Source organism: Tetrahymena thermophila (genome assembly GCF_000189635.1).
Source record: "Tetrahymena thermophila SB210 genomic scaffold scf_8254631, whole genome shotgun sequence".
Lineage (NCBI taxonomy): Eukaryota > Ciliophora > Oligohymenophorea > Hymenostomatida > Tetrahymenidae > Tetrahymena > Tetrahymena thermophila.
Window position 1 is genome coordinate 1 of NW_002476400.1, and position 23,985 is coordinate 23,985.

The 23,985-nt window shown below is 21.8% G+C and overlaps 6 protein-coding genes across 6 annotated transcripts; 4 read left to right on the forward strand and 2 right to left on the reverse strand. All coding sequences in view use genetic code 6, as the record gives it.

Annotated features, from left to right (window-relative positions):
• Window positions 1-1,764: 1,764 nt before the first annotated feature.
• On the forward strand, window positions 1,765-4,279 carry TTHERM_01076810 (hypothetical protein; the record flags this gene model as incomplete). The annotated part of the gene is made up of 6 exons (XM_001030517.2): window positions 1,765-1,783; window positions 1,890-2,063; window positions 2,265-2,636; window positions 2,807-2,841; window positions 2,978-3,427; window positions 3,491-4,279. 6 exons carry the CDS (start codon window positions 1,765-1,767, stop codon window positions 4,277-4,279), a joined length of 1,839 nt encoding a protein of 612 aa, XP_001030517.2.
• A 2,007-nt stretch (window positions 4,280-6,286) lies between these two features.
• TTHERM_001076814 (hypothetical protein) lies at window positions 6,287-6,703 on the forward strand (the record flags this gene model as incomplete). The annotated part of the gene is made up of 1 exon (XM_012797836.1): window positions 6,287-6,703. One exon carries the CDS (start codon window positions 6,287-6,289, stop codon window positions 6,701-6,703), a length of 417 nt encoding a protein of 138 aa, XP_012653290.1.
• Window positions 6,704-6,911: 208 nt separating this feature from the next.
• Window positions 6,912-8,390, forward strand: TTHERM_01076820 (hypothetical protein; the record flags this gene model as incomplete). The annotated part of the gene is made up of 1 exon (XM_001030518.2): window positions 6,912-8,390. One exon carries the CDS (start codon window positions 6,912-6,914, stop codon window positions 8,388-8,390), a length of 1,479 nt encoding a protein of 492 aa, XP_001030518.2.
• Window positions 8,391-8,635: 245 nt separating this feature from the next.
• TTHERM_01076830 (DNA-directed RNA polymerase, beta subunit) lies at window positions 8,636-10,644 on the reverse strand (the record flags this gene model as incomplete). The annotated part of the gene is made up of 3 exons (XM_001030519.2): window positions 8,636-9,094; window positions 9,228-9,712; window positions 9,801-10,644. 3 exons carry the CDS (start codon window positions 10,642-10,644, stop codon window positions 8,636-8,638), a joined length of 1,788 nt encoding a protein of 595 aa, XP_001030519.2.
• An 881-nt stretch (window positions 10,645-11,525) lies between these two features.
• TTHERM_001076837 (transmembrane protein, putative) lies at window positions 11,526-21,014 on the forward strand (the record flags this gene model as incomplete). The annotated part of the gene is made up of 21 exons (XM_012797837.1): window positions 11,526-11,623; window positions 11,697-11,815; window positions 11,892-12,165; window positions 12,219-12,298; window positions 12,354-12,424; window positions 12,480-12,705; window positions 12,759-13,191; window positions 13,405-13,605; window positions 13,671-13,870; window positions 13,939-14,259; window positions 14,315-14,422; window positions 14,482-14,676; window positions 15,122-15,303; window positions 15,353-15,873; window positions 16,177-16,819; window positions 17,918-18,055; window positions 18,120-19,808; window positions 19,991-20,579; window positions 20,636-20,726; window positions 20,785-20,837; window positions 20,947-21,014. 21 exons carry the CDS (start codon window positions 11,526-11,528, stop codon window positions 21,012-21,014), a joined length of 6,300 nt encoding a protein of 2,099 aa, XP_012653291.1.
• Window positions 21,015-22,320: 1,306 nt separating this feature from the next.
• TTHERM_001076845 (transmembrane protein, putative) lies at window positions 22,321-23,022 on the reverse strand (the record flags this gene model as incomplete). Its single annotated transcript, XM_012797838.1, has 1 exon — window positions 22,321-23,022. One exon carries the CDS (start codon window positions 23,020-23,022, stop codon window positions 22,321-22,323), a length of 702 nt encoding a protein of 233 aa, XP_012653292.1.
• Window positions 23,023-23,985: the final 963 nt, after the last annotated feature.

Here is a 23,985-nt window from a genome sequence, read left to right on the forward strand (position 1 = left end):
TTTATAATAATAACAATAATAATAATATAAAATAGACAATTTAATTAATTAAAAAGTAAAGAAAATCCCCTACTAATCCCCATGAATCCCCAATTTTTTATCTTTTTGCAATACAAATTAATTTTTATCAAATGATAATTTCCATTAGTTTTCTTTCTTTAAGTATAATCTCCATTAAATATTCCATTCTTTAATTTTATTATATATCTACTTTTATCTTTTTTCGGATCCAATTTAGGATATTAATAAATTCCTTATTATGTATCTATCTACAACAGTAACCTAATTTCCATTAATATTTTTATAAATAATAAAATTATATGTATCTAAAAATTTGAATTAAAATTGAGGAATAATAAAATTTAAAATTTAAGCTACAATTTAATGAGGTTTCAAATCATATTTAATTACAACAATATAATGTTAAATTTCTTATGTTCCTGATAAAAATATAGGTGTTATTACATATCTAAGTTAATTATAAGGTATTTTTTTATTTTTTTCTAATAATTTACTAAATTTATTTTCTTCATCAGCATAACATTCATCATATTATTGTGTTGAAAATAATTTTAAATTTCCCTCAAGATTCAGATATTTTGTTGAAATTACTAACTAATATTCCATCAATATCAAATTGTGCAAATAATTATATATTTTTTATATTTTTTCTATTGAAAAGATAATTTCTACTTTAGATTTTTTTTATTTTTCAAATATATAATTATTTTTTTTTTCATATTATTCGCACAAATTATTTCTTCCATTTCACCTCATTCGCTAAATAAATTATTCCGTTTCACTACATAATTTATTCGCGCTCATTTAATTATTTCTTGATATTTAATTGTCTTTCCTGCTATTCTGCTATTCTACTATTCGCTCAATAAATTATTCTGTTTCACTACATAATTTATTCGCGCTCATTTAATTATTTCTTGATATTTAATTGTCTTTCCTGCTATTCTGCTATTCTACTATTCGCTCAATAAATTATTCTGTTTCACTACATAATTTATTCGCGCTCATTTAATTATTTCTCCAGATTTGATTGTCTGTCCTGCTATTCGCGCTCATTTAATTATTTCTTCAGATTTAATTGTCTGTGCGACATTGAAATTTATTTATTTTTTTATTATTATTTATTTCTGATTTAAAATTAGATAAATTATTTTATTTTTTATTTATAAATTGATACAATTTTAACTCTGAAATCTTTACAAACAAATAAATTCTGAGCATCAAATTAAATAAGATCAAATTAATTCTTCCTATTTATTCGCGCTCATTTAATTATTCCGTTTCACTACAAAATTTATTCGCGCTCATTTAATTATTTCTTCAGACATAATTAAGTGCTGCAATTGAGAATATTTAATTATTTTTTTAATTCTTTTTTCTGATTTAAAATTGGAATAATAATTAGGTGATAAAAAAATATATATTGAGTGAAAATAAATTATTCCGTTGCACTACATAATTTATTTGAACGAATAGTTGGAATTGAAATGAATAATTAGGTGATAAAAAAATAGTTAGAATTGGAATGAATAATTAGGTGATAAAAAAATAGATATTGAGTGAAAATAAATTATGTAGTGCAACGGAATAATTTATTTGAACGAATCAAATTATATAGAGCAACAGAATAATTTATTTGAACGAATAGTTGGAATTGAGGTGGAAAAAAATTGAAAAATATAATTCAGAAAAAAGATAAAAATAATATATTCAAAAATCAATTAAAATAAAGAATAAAGCATAATGTAAAACAACATACATAGTAAAAGGATTCTTATAATTTTTAGGAAACTAAAAACAAGAAATATATGATCTAAATCACAAACATATAAACAAATAAACACTATAATTAAATAAGTAATTCATAGATTACTATCCTTTTGAAGACGAAGAAGAAGAGAGAAATTCATGGAATAAAACAAAGAAAATGTTCAATTATGGTCATTATAGTTTGAATTTCCACAAATAAGAAATTTACATAAAGTAATAGAAAAAAATATATGAAACAATAAATTATAATAAAATCGAGTATCTCAGATCAGGTTAAAATTTCTCTTTAAAAATGATATAAATAAATAATTTAGTTAAATAATCTTGTGAAGATATACAAGTATTTATATCATAAGCCATTAATTTCTATAATATGTGCATAAAATTAGGAAACATTGAAAAATAAGAAAGAAAACTAACTTTCCATTTTAATAATTATCTTCTATCTTTTAACATAATAATCAATATAATAGAAGACAAAGATCCTGAAAATGAGTCAGGTTTAAAAATGGTATTAATAATAAGAAAAGGAAAAAGTATGTTTTCAGAACAATTAAATAATTCTTATTTTGATGATATTACATTCTTGATACTCTATAAGATTTATCAATATCTTGATTTAGAATATGAATTATAAGTCTTTAACAAGAGTTACATATTTTCTGAAGATGAAAATGAAAGAGAATCTTGTTATGTTCCAATTTAAACAAAGATTTATTTGGATAATAAAAATAAAATCAGAGTTAAACCTGATGAACTTTTCATATTATAGAAGATTTAATCCATTTATGAGAAGAAATTCAATAATAACATTGCTTTAATTTATAGATGTTATAAGAAATTATGTAAAGATATATTTTTGTTTAATATGATAAATGATAATAAATGGAAAGGATTGAGTTAACGTTTGTCTATTTTTAATTAAATAATGGAATTCTTACCTTAAAAAGTTAGTATATATAAAGGTATTTATGATTATGAGAATATTCATGTTTATGATTCTCAATGTAATTAGAATTAGAATGGACAGAAATGCAAGTTCTGTTCGATGTATGAAATTTTTATTTGATTTGATTTGATTTGATTTTCTTTTTATTTAACGATATAATTAATTTTTAATTTATCTAAAATTGAAATTAAATAAAAATTGAAAAATAATAATTGTGAAAAGGTAATATAATTATAGATTAGAAAAGAATAAGATAAAGGTACAGGAATGTATAATAATAATAATAACAAAACTTCTAAATAATTATTAGAAGAAGAAGAAGAATTCTAAAGATATTAAATAGCAAAAGAAGAAAACTATGAACTTTATAAGACAATAAATCCAAAAAAAGTTCTCGCATAAGATGCAATTAACAATGCAGAATTTTTGCATTAATAAATAGAACCTGAAATGTTAAAGGCAAGGATAAGAATCGATAATTAAGCAGCTATTAATGATAGTATCGAGATTAAGGTTTCTAAAAGGGATACATTATATATACCTTATAAAAATGACGAAATTGAAGAAGAAACATAATCTTAATGGCAGATTGAACGTAATGAGGAAAAATTCTGCTAAAAAATAGAAAATACAATTCTATGTTTTAAATCAATATCAAAAGAAAAAACATTTAAAAATGTTTAAATTGTAAATCAAAGTTTATTTGGTTATGCATCACAAATAAATAGAAATTTATTTCGTTTATACTAGTTAGACAAAAAAGACTAGGAAACAAGAAAAATTATAGATTTTTAACATATCAGAAACAAATACGAATTGCATAATCATGTTTTTCATCAATAATTCATAGAAATTGCATCAGAATTTTTTACATTGGAGAAAATTAAAAATCCTTTCGATAGGACATATTATGAAAAAGTCTTGGATAATATGATTTCTCAAATTCCATTCCAGACTTTAACAGTGGATATTGAAAGTGCTAATGATCTGATCGATCAACATCTCGTCGAATAATAAGCAATAAGATTTAATTGGTTAGTAAATTACAATTTAGTACACATTGCTAGCTACAACTACGGAGTTTAAGAATCTAGTGGAATAGTTTTAAAATTTAATACTTCTTAAATTCCTGAAAAAAGCAAATTAAGGGAATCAAATAAATTCTGTATCTAATTAAAGAAAATGATAATGTAGAAATAAAATAAATTCTAATAATTAGCAATATATTTTCATTAGAAAAATATGATGAAATTTCAGGATGTTTAGAATTTTGAATTTTATTTTTCATTTGCTTTGATAGAAAAATTCTTTCTTGTACCTGATTTCCTAGGTATTCCTCTATTTGAAAGCGAATTGTAAATCTAAAATTATCAAGATGCATTAATTAGAATGTAAAAAAGCTACATTAAAAACTTTGATCCTGTTAAACATGTAGATTATGAACCCTACAAATCTAATTTAGAAATTGATATTGAAAGCTATAGATAAGCTTAGGAATAATAAAGAATTCTGATAAATAATAAATTAAATAAATTCTGAATGTAATTTAAAATAATTTGAACAACAAATATGAATTATTGATAACTCTAAATTAAAAATAATTTTTTTCATTCTCTATATATTTTAAAAAAAAGAAAAAAAAACAAATTAAAAAAAAAGAACAAAAAAAAAAAAGAATAAAACAAAACAACAAAAAAAAAAAATAAAAAACTTTTAGTTTTGAATATAATAAAAATGGATAGAAATAATTAATCTTCCGACTATGAAAAATATAGACAATAAAACAAAGAATTGTTTTAGAATAAAAAATAAATAGATTTTGGAAAGAAAAATAATGACGAAGAACAGAAACAGATAGATAATAGTTAGATAGATGAAGAAAGTTATAAGCTAAGTTCTGAAAATCATGACAAAATGTACTAATATATTTACTAAATGTTCAAAAAAGAAATTGAATTTGAAAAAGGAAAAACTTTCTTTGAAACAGTTAGATAAAATTTCGAATCAAAGTATTGTAATAATAATGTAGTTTTAAAGGCATAAAGTATGATATAATTCAAATAAATATCGGATATTAAAATTGAAAATAATTAAAATAATAGATAATTTTATGAAAAATTAAATAAAAGAGAAGAATTTTAAAATGATTTTTTAATTCTTGCTAAAAAGTTTTTTTATAATCAAGAATTAGGCGTTGAATTCAATGATTATTTATTCAATGAAATTTTTGATTAAATAGTTACTTAAATGCCGTTTAAAAAGTATGACATTCCAGGTGAAATATATGTAAATCACTTCATAAAATATAAAAATTTTTGTAGAGTAACAGAGAAATTCATGAAAGGAGTTGATGTTTATGGTTTGTAAGGGATTGCGAATTTTGTTATTGTTTTAAAAGATGATAATAATAATATTGAAGGGTTTGGAATGTGCACCAATAAAGATATGTTAGGTGTTAAAGGTTAGGAAGTATCTAGATTTTATAATTTAACAAAACCCATAATTCCAAGAAAAAATGTAAAAGTATGTCAGTTATAGGTTTATGTAAATATGTACAACATTTCTAAAAGTTTATAATAACATGCATATAAATATAATTAAGACACTAGAGAATAGTATGAAATTTATCTAGCATTGGCTATAGTAAAAAAACTATTTCTAGAATGTGATTTCTATGGAGTTCCTCTAAATGAATCTGAAGCCTAGGATTTATAAAACTAGATATCAGATTTATATGATATTTACTCAGGACATTTTAATAATGATTTAACTTTTCTTTAACCTATTATAGATATGGGTGGAGATAAATATAAATAAGTATAAGATTATTAATTAAATTTGATAGTTAAAAAACAATTTCAGCGCAAATCGGAAAACGATGAATTTGAATAATAATTCGATTCTTAAATGAATGTAGCAAGAATAAGAGTTTAGGGAAATAATTAAAACGAAGATTCGGAATCTTCTAATAGAAATTAGGATAAATTTTATTTCAGTCTTACAGTTGAAGATTAAAAAAAAAATTAATTCCATTAAATCCTCGAAAATTTGATTTTGTGTTTCAGATTCGTAATAGAAGAAAGAATATCTGGAGATGAAACCTTATAAGGTTATGCTTAATAAATTAATGCCGAATTAAAGGAAAAACTATAATTAAAAAATTACAGTCTATAATTGTATAGAAAGTTATTAGACCCTGTATGGGAAGCAAGAGTTTCAAAATATAATGAAGAATTTCATAAGTAATTTATGAATATTGCATCATAATTTTTCTAGAAAAAAAAATTTGAAAATTAATTTGATAAAAATTTCTACCAAATAATAATTGATAATATGGTATCCAATATTCCTTTTTAAATCATAACAGTATAACATAATTAGTTTGGTGATTTATTCGACTAGGAACTTATTTTTAAATAGAATTTGAGATTTTTAAATTTAATCGATGGTAATCTAGTCCACTTAGCAAATTACAATACTGCTTTTACTCCTTCGAAAGGTGTCTTTATGACCTTTGATACAACAACATTTCCTGAAAATAGCTAAATGAAAGATCCCTCAGAATATCGCTTTGAATTGGCATAAAGATAAATAAATGAAAAAAACGAATATTAACAAGTAGCAATATACATGCATTATGAAAATATGATAAAAAAAATTATCAAGTATCAATAAATGTTAGGATATCAAATTAAGTATGTAGATTTTTATATCATATTCGCGATGATGGAAAAATACTATTTGTTTCCTGATTTCTTAGGTATTCCTTTGAGTTAGAATGATTTAAGGAATTATTAAGATTCGATGATTAAAATACAGTAAAGTTATATTAGAAGTTTTAATCCGTAATATTAATAAGATTATGAACCATATAAAACTAACCTACGTATCACAAAAGAAAAATATAGTGAATTCTAAAATATTCAATACTAAGAATTAAAAAAAAAATTAAGCTAATTTTGAATTTAATTTATGAGTGATTTAAATAAATGAATAATATAATGATATTACACTAGATAAAAAAAATATTTTTTTCTTTATATATTATATTTTTAAAAAAACAAAAAATAAAAAACTTTTAGTTTTAAATATTAATAAAAAATGAAAAATAATTTTTGTGAAAAGATAATATATTTAATAATAGAAAAGTAAGTAAATAACATAACAAAAAATGAGTAACAGAAAGTCAAAGAAAACAAGTAATTCTCAGGATTTAAATGACATTGAGATTTCCTAACGAGTTTAGAAAAAAAGAATGAAAAAAGAAGAAAAAGAAGAAAAAGAATAGTAAGTAGAAGAAAAAATACAATAAGTTTCTAATTAAGAACTTATTTTTAAAAAACCATAAGGTAGGCCTTAATATTCTAACAACGCAGCAATGAAATAATAAAATGAAAAAATACTTTAAAGTGAAACTTCACCCTAATGTACAGATTAACGTATTCTTGAACTTGGAATGAAAGTGTATAGTACGAATACACCTATAATAAAATCAAGAATAAACGCACTTAATATGGATACATACACTATTAATCCTGAATCATAATTTATGTTTAGTATGTTTAGAAATAAACAATATCCTGTAATTGAAAGCAAAGATTTTTCAGAGGTAACTATAAAGCCTAGATTACCTATATCAAGTTAAGGTCAAATTCCAGAATTTAAATTCTAAGAAATAAATATGGAAGAAATAATAGATAATCTTAATGAATGCTTTTTAATCAAATAACAGTTATCTTAAGGAAGTAATAAGTAAACATTGTATGAATATCTCTATTAAAAAAAATAAGTTGTGTATAATAGATTAGACATATTCTAAAAATTAAGTGAAAAGAAATATTACTTCACTGTTGTTCATAATCCTAACACCAAAAACGATTATGATACTCTCTATCAATTCTTTAACCAGATTTTCATGGAAGTTTTTTAAATCCATTTTAAAAACAAACTTGGAAATCAAACTCCATTTAGCGAAGTCTTATTCAATAATTTGGTAGATAAATTAGTTGTTTAACAACCATATGGGTGCCTTGATTTAACAAGAGAATAATTATAAAATCATATGTTAAATCCAACAAATGTTTAAAATTCAAAAAGATTTATAGATACTGTGGATAAAAATTTAAAACATTTTGCAACTTTTATTGCCGGTTGCAGTAAAAATTAATCAGATTTCGTTGATTATGTCGTTTTTAATTACGAAACAGTATCGTATTTTATTAAAAAATCTATTCCTAATTTGAAAACATTTGATAATGAAATGAACTCGAAGGATAAATAAATTATTTCTACAAAAATGATTTATTTCCATTAAAAGGAAATTGAAAATTTAATGGATAAAATGTAAAAAATGTTTAATTAGGATTTGAGCATATAATTTAACTTATATTTTGCTTTTGCTGTAATGAAAAAATTGCTATTCTCATGTGATTTCTATGGAGAGCCTTTAGTATTATTTGAATCGGATAATTTTATTTTAGCTAATGAAGAACTTCAAAAAAGCTACACTGGAAAGGAATTTGATAAGAAAAATGATATAAATAAACTTCCATATTTCTTCAATGTTCAATCTAATCCATGCATTTACAAAATAGAATAAAATAAATAATTAAAAATAGTATATGAAAAACTAAACAAGAGATTATTTTGATTCTGATTTTAATTCGATTACACCAATATATTGAAAATTAAAATTTCATTGTATAAAATTAAAAAAAACAAAAAAAAAACAAATAAAAAAAACAAAAACAAAAAAACAAAAATAAAACAAAAAAAAACAAAAAATAAAAAACTTTTAGTTTTAAATATTTAAAATAAATAAATAAATAATTAAAAAAATAAATAAATAATTAAAAAAAAAAAATAAATAAATAAAATCACATCAAATCAACATAATCATATATTCTATTTTGGTTTGAAATAAATAGACATACCCAAAGAATTCAATAAATCCTTAAAGTGTTTCGATGAATATTATATTTATGTTTTAACAACTTCACTTTTACCGTTACAATTTTTACAATAATATTTTTATTAATTCTAATCTCTATGCGCATATAAACCACAATGAGAACATATATCAACAACAAAACCATCTGAGTGCTACCATGCGAATTATTTTATTACATTTGTTGTACCTGCAGATAAAAATGCAGCCATTTCCATTTCACCCAATCTCGAACCTCCATTATTCTTTGCACCATCTCTAGGTTAAAATACTTAGTTTCTATAAGCTTCATTAAATCCTACAGCATAAAGTTTACTAAACGCTTTCTATTCTTGAGCAGCATAAAATACAAATCCAACTTGAGCATATCCAATAAATTCTCCAGTTAAAGGATAATAAATCTTTTTCTATCCCAATATATTTCTTTATATTTCTTCTTATCTATCTATCTTCTTCACTTTGATTTGTATCATTAAGATTTTACATTTTATTATAATAATCTAATAAATGTTTATAAGTTTTATTAAGTTAATCTTTTACATCGCAAAACATTGAAGAATCCAAAAACAATCCAGTTAATAACACAAGATAAGAAGTATATTATTCAATATTCATACCTATTGTCATTCTGGTTGAAAATGAACAAGGATTAATTATAATATCAATTGGTGTACCATCATTTGTATATGGCATTTAATTTTCATCTCTAATTGTTCCAATTGTTCCCTTCTATCCGCATCTTGCAGCATATTTATCACCAATTTAAGGATATAATGGAATAATAAATCTTATTATAATTTTTTATTATCCATCAACATTAATTTATTTCACTTTTAAAATTATTCCTTCTTCATATTCAAACTTTATAGACCTATCAATTATTTAATCTTCTTGATTTAAAATTAATATTTTACCTATAACAATATCACCTTTTCTTACAACTGAACCTTCTCTAATTAATCCATTTTCATCTAATTTTTCATAATTTAAATCATGTTAGAAATTTTTAACATCTCCATTCTTACCTTTAATTATATCTGTCTGGTCTTCCTATAATTTCAGTCGATCCAGTTTATTATTTCTAAATAACAACTTCTATTATATCTTATTTACATTATAAATACATAGATTTTGCTAATCTGGATGAAATTGTAATAGAATCTTCTTGTTAATATCCATGTTCTTACAATACTGCAATACATACATTTGTACCGTTAAACTTTTCATTTGTATTTATCATATTTGTTGTCATTGTTTAAACTAAAGGAGCAGAACCTAAAATAAGATATTAATTTATATCAGATCTCAAATCATTATCACTATATGGTTTTTAAACACTTCTCTTCATCTGAACAAAAGCAAAAATATTTCTAGGTGCATAATTACAATGAGGATAAGGAATAGTCGAAGGATTTATACCTAAAACATTTATAGGATGAATTTCCATCAAATCAAAATTTAAATATACTCCTACATATCTGTTTTTTTCTTATAATGATATATTTTTTTATTATCCATTAATTCTACTATTTCTTAAAAAGTTATTATATTCTAATATTTGAGCACTTGGTGAAACTAATTTATTACTTATTTCTTAAATATCGCACCATTCTATACTTTAAGGAAATTCAGATAAAAATTATTCCCAAGTTTATATTTTCTTTTTAACAATTAATTAATCATATATTTAATTTTAATCTTTTATTTCTTAGAATATTTAATTATTTTAATCTTTAGTTTCAATTACAAATAAAGGTCTTATCATTCTTCCACTATCTCCATAAATTAAAATTTCATTCCATTATCCTTAAACTTCGAAAGTAACATATCTAGGAATTTTACCTTGAAATCTTCCTTATCTTAGATATTATATTGTTGAATATGGATCATTTGTTAAAAATAATAACTTACCGAATAAATATATCTTTGTTTTATTTTAGATTTATTATATTTACATAACTCTTACTTAATGTTTTCATATAAAAATTAATTCTTCCTTCTACATTAAAATCTTTCAAAAATATTACAATCTATTTATTTCATACATTTTAATAAGATTCTCTATAAATATTATTCTTCTAAAATATTAATCGCTCTTTTTTCAAAATTAAACTTATTTTCCATATATCTTATTTATCTTGTACTTATTAATAATTACCATCTATTTTTCAAAAGTTAATTTAATTTCTTATTTTAAACTCTTATTAAATTTTACTCACTATTTTATATTTATATTTTATTTTCTCAGTAAAAATCATTCTAAAATGTTAATTAAGTGCAATTTTGAATATGAATTTTTATTCAGTATTTATTTTCTCATCAAAATCATTCTAAAATGTTAATTGTGTGCAATTTTGAATATGAATTTTTATTCAGTATTTATTTTCTAGTAAAAATCATTCTAAAATGTTAATTGAGTGCAATTTTGAATATGAATTTTTATTCAGTATTTATTTTCTCAGTAAAAATATTCTAAATTATTATTATATAAATGTGTTAAAAAAAGCTAGTCTAAAAAATTAATCGCCAGACCTCACTTTTCCCTATATATAAAGTATTCAGTAAAAGGGGTAAAAAATAAAAAGTTGCCCAATTGGTTTCTGCATTATTTAAGTTAAAAGTAATTAAAGATATTGCTTTCAGCTAGGTGCTTACCTGGGAGATTAGTAATATGTAGGAATAGAAAGTTTATCTCAAAGATGTCTGGCTTAGTTTGAAATTAGTAAAATTGGTAAATATTAACAAATAAATAAATATTCGCTTTAGTTTCTTTACTTCCAAGTTATTTATTGAAATTATCCCACCAAAAATAAAATAATTATATTAATATAAAGGTTTATGAAAATTATTAATAATTAATAAAAATTGTTAACTAAATCAAAAGGTATTGATGAATGTGGTGATCCAAATTATTGCATATTCTAAATACCAACATCGTAATTTTATCAATACATACTTATTATAAACATGCAAGTGTATATTTTTTTAATTTTTTATCTAATTTAATAGAATAAGATCTAAATAGTAAAGATATTTATGCCATTCATTGTAATTAGAAAGCACTTAATATCCAGGAAATAGGGTTCCTGCAAAAAATAATTTAGGGAAATGTTAAGATCTATTTTTATGTAAGTTTTCACTTATTTGATTTAAATAAAATGAATGAATGATAGAAAGTAATAAAATTAAATATAAAAATAATAGCCTCCACAATCAGCTGTGTTGATGGTTTTTTATGCATCAATGATAAAGGTGAGTGTCAACCATTAAGTATTAATCAACCAATTGCTAGAGATGTTTTCTAAAAATGTTAACCAGCATACACAGATTAATCTTTATATTGTACTGTGGGCTATTGTTTGCTAAATTAAGTTTGTCTGCCTTTGTCTGTTTAGAATCCTGGGAGAGAAGGTAAAACAAGTAAATGCCTGTAAGAAGGAGAAAAAGGAGTCTTTGGTGCAATATAATGTTTTCAAAGGTTTTTATTTAGATTTTATAAATCTAAAATTTAATTTAATTTAAATAACTTAGCTTTTGTTTGAAAGGTATTTCAGATGAACCCCAAGATTAATTTTGTGCTCAAATAGATTTTAAAATTAGTTCTTAAGTTGGTAAAAAGACTTTCAAATTTTAATTTATAAATTATGAATTAAATAATTATCATAGGCAGATACAAATAATCTCAAAAATGTGTTAAGGAAGATGACAATAATAATCTTGTTAACAATTTTAAGATAGTAAAATATTCATCTAAATATAATTTATTCATTTCTGTATTTACATTTATAAAAGGAATATTGTTTCAAAGGAGAATACTGTATTAGGAAAGATAGTTAAGGAATTTAATTTTGTTCCAAAGTATTGAGTAATGATATTGTTTGCTCTGATGTATACGGGGCTTGTATATTTTCTAAAGACCCTATATAGAATTGTTCAAGTTGTTCTTACACAGAATGTTTAAATTAGTAAACTAAAAAATGCATTCCTTTAGGAGCAGTATACTGCTAAGATTATAATGGTATTATTTTATATTTTTATTTTTCTAAACACAAAATTTATTTAATTATTTAGGATTTTGCTCTAATTTTTAGTCATCAACTTAACCATATTGCGTAGTTTGTCCTAAATATTATTGCTTAAATAAAAGGACTTAGCTTTGTATCTATTATAAGTATATGTATAACTTACAATACTCTTAAACCAATTGTCTTTACTAGTTTAGATAAGACGAAGAATGTATATTGTAAGATATCAACTCTGTTAATAAATATTAAGAGAATTTATGCATTGATAATAATTATTTTTGTTTACCTATAGCTGAAGCACAAAAAACAAAAAATTGTCTATTCTGTCCAAAATATTATTATAATCCTGGAGATGGAATTTGCTATTAAAAATCAAACAATAATAATTACCCTTACTTTAATCTAGATATTTAATATGTATCTGAAGATTGTTACCCAAAAAGCGATTGCTTAATTTCAAACTAAAAATGTCCTGAAGGGTAATTAATTTCTTTTATTAATTAGTTATGTGAGTTAAATTAATTTTAGTTACTGTAATGTTTTTTTCACACTTAAAAAAAAGTTTTATACAAGTTATTGCAACAAAAAAAAGTATTCCATAATATAAATTTAAATAAAAGATAAATATGTTTAAAATTTAAAATTATTACATTATATCAATAATCCACATTTTTTATGTTATTTAAAAAAAGATGCTAGAAATGTGATAATCTAAATATGTGCACTTAATGTATAGAGGATTATTTCTTATATTAAGATAAATAGACTTAAAATTAATTTTGTATTAAGTGTGATACAAATATATACACCACCATAAGTTAAGATCCAATTTTAAGTTAATATGGCACTTAATCATATAAATGTGTAGAATGTAACATCTAGGATGAAGACTGGTATTTATTTAATTTTAAATTTTAAGATAAATAAATTAAAATAATAAACATATCTATCTATATAGGAATTTAAATTCTTTGAAATATAAGAATTGTGCAAAGATGGTAGTGTAAATTGCAGGAATAAAAAGATTTACGAATAATTATTCTAAATTTTTGTATTACATCATTCAAAGTGGAAATTCTCAAAACTTAGATTCAAATTAAGCTAATAGACAACTTGCTAGCCTAATGATACAAAAAAAGCAAGTTTCTCCTTTTGCATGTAAATAATATATATTTAAGATTGAATTAATATGTGCAAGATAATAAATAATTAATTTTTTATATTAGGTTCCAATCTGTGTATAAGGTGTGATTCCAATCCAAATAAAAAACCATATTGCTACAGATGTGTTGATTATTATTACTCTGACTAAAATGGTATCTGCTAATAGTGCCCTTTAAACTGTTAAAAATGTGGAAGAGCCTTATTTGATTAAAACTTCTTACCTATCCTTATAGATGATATACCAAAAGAAGATTTAGATTAAGGAATTTATGATTTTTCTAAATCTATATTTGCATGTATCGAATGTAATACCTAGTACACTGTTAGTCCGAATTTTAATTAGTGTGATTAATGTGGTTTATATTGTCTCGAGTGCGCTTATGGTATATTTACAATTTTTTTCAATAAAAAATTTTATAAACTATAAAAAAATATAAGAATTTTAAGGAGACTTAGTAAATTATAGAAAATAAAATTTTAGAAACGAGGTATACTAAATTTTAAAATGTATAAAATGCAAACCAGGTTATACATTGTCTTCAAATAGTAATTTTTTTATCATATCTTAAATAATACATTCATAAATTAATTCATTTAAATTTTAGGAAAAGATTGTGACAAGATCTAAGAATTTAGTAATTGTTTAGATTAAGATTTAAATGACTTAAATACGGGTTTATCTTTAAGGACCTACCTTGATTTATCTTCAAATTCATCAAAATAATATTGTATTACATGTAATTACAATTCATGCTTATATAATAATAGCTCATGTGTAGATATGAGCTATTCTCCTAGAAGTAATTCACAATATTATTTTTATAAAATTTTATTTATCATTCTAAAAATAAAATCATATTGCCAGATAAAAGAGTTTTAGTTTCACTAAAATAAATATTTTTTAATTGCAAATTTTTCTGAAGTGATATAATAACTTTTATAACTCTATAATCATATAAATAATTATTAAGTTAAGTTATTTTTTCTCTCTTATTATATTTTTAACCTTGATTAGAGGTAAACAATTTAGATTACGAAATTTTTAATCACTTAAAATAAGAAGGGTATTAATTTTAAATTGTTGATTAATTACTAAAAACCTTATTTCTCAACATCCATATACCAATAATATTAAATTGATTAAAATTTTGAGCTCTCACTATTAAAAAACTAAAATATTTTTTTAAGTGTTAGTTTATATTTTCTTTATTAATCATTGTTTTTTTATAATTCAAAAAAATTTAGATTATGTTTATAACTGTGAATATGCAAATAATGGTGATGACGATGATGATGATGATGATCATCATCATCATAAACATTCTTATTATTATTTAACTACATTAAATACTTGTTTAAACGGATCTCCAACTATTTATTAAGGAGGAAGCGTATCTTGTGATTTCAATACTGAATGCAAAAAATAGGTAAATATTAAATTATTTTTAATGAGTCTTATTAATGTTAAAAATAAAGATATATTAATGTCTTGAGTGTTTTGTTTCGACTGATAATACATATTAATGCAAAGTTTGTTCTTAAGGATATATTCCAAGCATTTTTGGATGTATACCTTGCCCTGAAACTTGTTAAACCTGCTATGAAGAAGGATATATTAACTTTTAAAGAGTTAATTTTACTAACTACATAATCAATACACCTTAAACCACAATCAATTTTTCTTTATAATAAAGGCTTAATTATAAAAACATTTTTATGATAAAAATGAAGTGCTCAGATTGTAAATTTGGTTCTTTTCTTGATTATACACAATAAAATTGTTAAAAACCTTAATGTGGTAAATACTGCCAAAATTGCATAAATTTTAAAGATAGTCCTTTATGTATATCCTGCAATTATACAAAACTTTTCAATCTCATAGCTCCTATTTAAGGTTATATATCTAAACTTCATTACGGAACCAATTTTCTAAGCAACTTCTAATAAATGGTCACATTTGACTCTTAATAAAAAAATTGCTAAATTTGTCCACTTCTGTAAATTTTTTAATTTATTTAATTTCTTATAAAAAATTTTTCAGATTTTATTCATAGATCTAAAATAATAACTTAACATTATTCTTTCATAATAATTTATAAAATTTAAAAATAGGAACTTTGTTGTTAAAATATTTTAAACAATTATTTTTATAAACAAAGAAATAAACAATTTTGTTTGAAATAATTTTAATATAGAATTTTAATAGAAATAAAATTTTTTAAATAATTTTTTGGAGAAAGATTTATAAATTTTTCATTTTTAAAATTCTTTTATTAAAATAATTTAATATTTCTTATTAGATGTGAAACTTGTGAAGATAACCATTTAGATTTTGTTTTAGATCCTTTAAGTTTGTATAAAGTAAAATGCTATTCTTGTAAACAATAATTACCAAGTAATTACGGAGATATGTAAAAATATGAAATCAGATATGATAAAGCAAGAAAGAGATGCATTTATTGTCTGAAAAATGATAATGGGTGCTATTTTAAAAAAAAAAGTGAGATCTTTGCTGAATGTGGGACAGCTAGCCAACCGTTAGGTAAAGGTACGTTTGATGAACCACTTAATTTATATAGAATAAATGAAATAAATCTTGATAAATTTATAATAAATGAACCAGAATTCGATATATCATTAGCTTACTTTAATGAACTTCAACTAAAATAAATTGATTTTACCATAAATTTCATTGATAAATCAAGAGTTTGCACTTTGGACTTTGCTTTAAATATCAACACAAATGTTAAAAATAAGATTCCTTCAATTTAGACTCTTTCTATCACTTTGAATGCAAACTAAACTAACAGTTTAACAGATTATGTAATGTTATAAAAAGACATAGCTACTTTTAAAGGTTTTAGCTCATTTAAGATTTAAAATATGAATATCTAACCAAAAGATTTGAATAAAAATTTTGGTTTCAAAATATATGAAGACCATGTAAATAATATAGAATTTTAGAACACAACATTCTTGTGCTAACGCTAATATACAAACTAACTTTAAACATATTTCGATAATTTTAATGGGACATTTATCATGAATAACACCTTGTTTAATAACTGTAGCTTTTATTAATAGACTCTCATAAATGTTCATTCAGACTTTTAACCTACATTTATAACTTACTAATTGATAAATTTGTCTATCTTAAATTCAGATTTTTCTCAAAAATCTAAGTTTATTTCAGTTAGTAGCCCTAGCAATTTAGATATTTAATATTTTAAATTTATGCATGGATCACTCAGTTATCAATCATATGTATTTGCAAGTTACTTTTATGGCTAAGAAATTACAAGCATTTCAAATGTTACAAACATGTTGTTTTAAAATTCTACGTTTTTAAGCTATTCTTAAATATTAAAGGGGGAGAGATTTATGTATTTTTCTCTCATAAATTTTACTTTTACTAATTCAAATTGCTAGCAAAATTAATATTAAAAAGTGAAGATGCAGTTGTTCTAAGTTAACACAATAAAAGCATAAAATATAATAATTTAATCAAATTATTTTGAAAAAGCATAATTCATTTAATTTTCTCCTGTTCTTGATTTCTAAGATTAAATGATTATTAGCCTAGACTAAATTATAGTGTTTAATAATACTTTTAACTCTTTTGAATAGTTATTTTTTAGTTAAAGTGGTAAATTTAAAATGGATGTGATAATCAGTAATTTTAATATATCTCAAAATAAATACAGCTAAAATTACAACATATACTATTTTTAAGTTAAATAGACAAATTCTTTATTATTAAGTAATGGGAATATTAATGAACCATAGCTTATAACAATCATACAAGCTTTTGGAGTGAATAAGGCTTCAATACAGACACTATTATTTGGAGATAAAATTAGTCAAAGCATATCGCTAAACTTGATAAATATTTAAGACTTGATTTAATAAGTAGAAATGAAAAGTGTAATATTTAATCAAATTATTGCTGATGAGATATTACTTATTGTCAATTAATTAATTACTAATTAATTTGACCCAAATCAATTTTAGGCAACTTTCAACTCAATTATATTTAATTAGATCATGCTAAGAAAATAAAAAAGCATTAAACTTAATATACAAATTTTTAGTGCTGCTTAAATCACAATCATGCAAGGATATACTAAAATGAACTTTATATAAGCTTATAATACAATTCAATCACCTATAAACTTTTAAGTAAAATTTTAATTTATAACCAATAAAATTATTTATTTATTTACAATTTTTAACATAAAAAAAGACTGATACCTTTTTTTCAACAGTAATTAACTTGAAAAATGTAATTGGGAAATTAGAAATAATAAATTCAAGAATTATAAATGACTAGAATCATCCTAACCATAATCTTCTTTATATCTAAGGAAGCTAAATTTAGATACAGAATTCAAACTTTACAATACATGCAAATAATCAATAAAAATTATAGTTTTTAAGTGGTAGTAATAGTATTCTAGGAGGTATAGCAATGATACAATGTTCAGCTTTAAAAATATTAAGCAGTATTTTTAGTGGTGGATTATCGCTTTAAGGAGGAGGTTTATACATATAAGCTACATCACTTGCTAATATTTATATCTTTTAAACAAATTTCACAGAGAATTGGAGTTTTTCTTTAAGCGATCTTAAAAACTCTAATGGAGGAGCTATTTACATTAATTAAATGCAATAAAATTTAGGTGTAACCCTTAGATTTATTTAATGCCTATTTTCTAATAATTTTGCTTATAGCAAGGGAGGAGCATTGTATGTGTCTTCCAGTTATAATAAATTTTATTTGAATTTGCTGTTATCCAACTTTTCAAACAATTTTTCTTATGACGGAAGTAGCTTATATTCCTCTTAGAAAAACTTTTTAAGCATAGTGTAGATATAATAAACTTGTAATTTATATTCCTATAAGTATATCTCAGATTTTATCATTGAAATCGAATAATTTGTATAACCAATGAGCATTTCTCCAAGTCTATATTGCTTGTAAGGTTTTAATCAGGTTTACTTATTATAAAATACATTTTTAGTAGAGGAAACAAGTTTTTAGCTTAATTCTAAAGAAACTTAGTATTCGTTTATCTTTTAAAGTTTAATTATCTTTGATTCGATAAATTATCTTCAACTTGCTTAAAATAAAATAAGTAATTTTAAAGTATAAAATTACTTACTTAAAATGACTAATATAAAAAACTTAAGTTTGTCAAAAGATTAATTTTTTGATAATTAATAAATAATTTATAATCTAAATCTATTTGTAGCAGATTCAATGATAATAATTTAAGCAAATTCAATTAAATTGGAGTAAATTATTTACATAAACAATACTTGCAGTAAATGTGCTTAAGGAAATTTGCGGGTAATTTCTAATCACATTTTAATTGCTGATAGCACTTTTCAATTGAATACAGCTCTAAATGGAGGAGCTCTTTCAATTTCAAAATATATAGAAGATGAAATAATTACACTTAGATTTTTACATTTTTATTCATATTATGAAGAATATTTAATTAGAAAATCAAATTAAAATTAAACAATTTATAATTCAACATTTTTAAAAAATACTGCTTTGAATAACGGAGGATCAATCTTGGCATAAAATACTTATTTATACATAATAAAAAGCAAATTCTAAGAAAATAATGCAAATTAATTTGGAGGAGCAATAGTGTCTGATCTAAATGATAAATTGGATCAATTTTAAAAAATCCACTTAATAAAAAATATATTTTACAGTAATAAAGCTAGAATCGGAAGTAGTTTTTATCAAATGTAGAATCTGCCACTACACTATCATTTTGATAATAAGCTATCTTAAAACGAAGCATAACTTTACAATAATAATCTAATCTAATTTGCTGTTCAATTTATAGGCATCAAGGATAAATAAACTTACAGAAAATCTTTATCAATAAATAAGCATTTGAGTGGAAAATTTAAGGTAAAAAAAAATAAATTTAAATTTGTTTACATAATATTTACATGATGATATCATTTTATTATTATAACATAATGAAAACACTAATTTGATGAGATAAAGAGAATTTATTAAACTAATCTATTAATTATGAATTAACCATTTATTTTATACTTAAATAAAATTAAATTCTTTTAATTAAATAGGATGAAATTGTTCTGTAATTAGTTAATAATGAAGATTAGCCTATAACAACTCTGAATGAAGAAATTAAATTAAAAGTTTAAGTTTTGAAAGGAGAAGATTATTACATTGATTAGAATTATATATCATAAAAAAGTGGTATTTTTCACATAAAAGATAAAATAAATGTTTTTGGAAGGCTTGGAAAACAAATAATATTATAAATATCTTCTGAGTATGCCAAGTCTCCTATTTATAAATAAGATGGTGAATTAATTAAAATGGAAACTAATATTTCTTTTGAGATAGAAATAAATATAGCTGAAAAATGCTCTGTAGGTACAAGTTATTTTAATGATACTATAAAAAAAGATATATGTAATCCCTGCCTTGAATTTATGTATAATTTAAATGACGGTGATAAATGTCATAAATGTCCAGATAATTTTTTATGCAAAAAGACTAGCATTTATTTACCAAGAGGATTTTGGAGATCAAAAAATAATAGCTATAATTACATCGAATGTTACGGATACTTTTAGTGTGTAGGAGACATTAATAGAATAGGAATAGCAGAATAGTATTCAGATGAAAATCGTTATTGTGAAGAAGGTATTAATTAATTTTAACTAAAAATTCAATTCTAAAATTAACTTTTAACATTAAAGGAAATATTGGAGCATTATGTATGGATTGTGATTTGTATGGAAAGTATTGGAATGAAAGGTATTATCAAGCTGCAACTTACACTTGTTTAAAGTAAAATAATTAAAATTTCTAAAAATTAATTTGTTAATAAAAATATATAAATAACTAGATGTGGATAATTCAATGCTAATTTAATGATCGACATCATAGTACTTCTGCTTAGTATAACTTTGTTTATCAAAATTGCAAAATCTATTTTTATGCTGATGGACTATTTAAAAATATAAAAAGTATTTCAAGTTTTGAAAATATACTTTAAATATGATTAAAGATTTTTTGTAATATCTAACATTTTACTTAATTGCTTTACTCAACTGTCATTGTGTGCAAAAAATATGATTTACTTGCCAATATATTTAAAGTAGATTTTTCTAGGTTTTGGAAATCCATCAGAAATCATTCTAAAATTACTTGACTGTGTATTGTCTTAGAGTATTTACTTTTAAGATAATTAACAATCCTACTACTATGTTAGAATAATCATTCTGTAGATATTTAACTTTTTAATTTGTTTTTTTGCGCTTCTTTGCTTTATAATTTTAAAAAACTAAGACCATTTAGCTCATATGTCTGTCTTAATATATTTCATCATCCATTTATTAACTCATACAATAGATTCAACTTTAAGAATGGTAATTAATTAATTAATTTTCTATTTTTAATATTTTTAATTCAAATTAATTCTAAAAAAAGATATTTTGCATTTAAGTAGATGATTAATTCTATGTAAGCTAATATCCTAATATTAAATGTGATGATGACCATTAATTTTTTGTTAAAAAAATGCTAACACCTTGTTTTTGCTTTTAACTGCTCTTTATTTTTTTAATTTTTATCTATATTTATAGAGAAAATAAATCCTTTACTAATTGCAGGAAAATTTCAAGTACATTTAACTAATTCTATAAACATTATTGGTGGTATTTTTACTAAATACTGATAAGACTGCTGATAATAGTAATAGATAATTACTTCATTTTTGATGTATATTTAAAAGGCTCAGTATTATGCTCTTTGTATTTGTCATACACCCTAACACTGCTATACTGTAAAATAATTTTTATTTAAACATAAAAATATATTGTTAAATTATAAAATAGTTTACCCTTACAATAGGCTCTAGTTTAATTACTTTGAGATTTTTATTTCTATTTTAATAACTATCAACTTTGGAATGATTGAAAATCTGAATTAATTTTCCTATCAAGAAAGAATTTTTATTGTATTTTTAGCTTTGAATATTACATGTATTAGCGGATTCTTATATTGGGTAACTAGAGATCAAGTTAAATTAGTAATTAAAAAAATTGTAAGTAAAACTAAAAAGAATAGTATAAATGCTAAAAAAAAGTAATCTCCAATACTTTTGTGGAAGTTATTAAGGCTGAGAATATCCAGTATGTAGATATAGATTGATAAATATAATGAAAAATAATTTTATAGCAACATATCAAAATACATTCCAAAATAAAATACCCTTTTTAGACATTTAAAAAAAAATTAATTAATTATTACTAAAAATAAATATTGAAATCGGAGTTGTGTTGTACCTTTTTTGTTAGCATTTCTGTACCTCAATATGAACTACGCCTCCTATTTTTTAGCGTTTAAGTCTTAAATATCAAAAAAAAGAGTTATTAAATATTCATAGATTGTATATTTTAACTAAACTAATGTGAATTAATTTTTCAGAGTTTTTTTTTTAAATATTTTATTATTTAATTTCAATTACTTTAAGTTTAAAAAATATTTTTTTTTTAATTATAAATTTTTCTTTAATAAAATAAAATATTCTTAAAGTATTTTCACCCTAAATTTTATTTTTATTCGCAATAAAGCTTTCAAAATAACGATTTATAAAAATTACAATTAGGCTTTATAATATCTCTTATTAAATTTGTTATATATATATTTTTAATATATCCTCTAACTTTAATATCCTATTTTAATTACAAAAACCAATATAAATATGTTTGTCTTATTTATATGTTATTTTTTATTGGTGAATTTTATTTTGTTTTTTTTTAGTTTTTTATAATTTCTTGATAATAGTATCTGTCCGCCAAATTTTCTAGAAATTCTCAATTTAATTAGATTTAGAAATAATTTTCCAGTTTGCAGAAAAATTAAATGAAAGTTTATTGAACTTATTAAGGAGTATTTATTTTATTTATTTTTAAAATAAAATTTAAAGTGGAATATTTAAGGATTATATATTCCTTTTGCAAAATATACCAATAAATATATATATAGGTATATTTATTAATAAACAAAGAAAATAAAAGCTTTCATATATATAAACCTCATTTTTTATAAAAGTAATTAAATTAAATACCCTTGCATTCATTCAATTTAGATATTTTAATATAATTGAGTTATGAAATAAAATTTAGAATTCTTATTTATTTATTAATATTTAAGAAATATTATTCCTAAACAATAATAACAAATTAATTAATTGCAAATTAATAACAAATTTAGATTTATGAATATTTAAGAGCAGGGTTTATAAAATATTTCTAATCTTTTAGATTTAATCTTCAAAAAATTGATAATCCAATTCTTAAGGTTGAATTTTTGATTACCCATGAAAATCCACCCTCCCTTTTCAGCAAAAAAAAATTCAGAATAAAATATTTTTAATCATATTAAAAATCAATCAATTAGTACTTGTTCTTTTTATCTTGTCAAAAAATGTTAAAACATAATGTAATACCATGTAAGATCAAGAATTCTGAAAAAAATTGAATGATTTACAGTTAATAAAAAATATCTAAAAAGAAGAAGATGCAAAAAAAAATTAAAAATATCTAACACTGACTTTAAATTAATGAATTTTAGCTATTTTATTAATTATTTTTTTAATTTTTCTTTTGAGTTTTTATCAAGAAAAATATAAGTAAGACCTAATTTCTGAAATTAAATTTGTAAAAATATTTTCCAAAAAACTGCAAAGATAAAAGAAATACAAATGATAAAGTTAAATTTATAAAAAATATTTTATATTTATATCTAAATATAAGTATCTAATTTAGTTAAGATTACAGATGTTTGATCCATAATATATTCTAATTATGGATTTTGCAATAATTAGAGGAGAAATTTGTTTTGCTTCAATGATAAGATAAAATATCTATTAATAAAAAGAAAAAGTAAAAGCAAGATGATTTAGTTTTTGAAATTGATAAAATACTATTGAATGTTTAGAAATTAATGATATCAAAAGATTAGTTTTTTTGAAAGGTAAAAACTGAATAGATTTAAAGAATTAGTAATATCCATAGAAATATTATTTTCTGAAATTAATCTT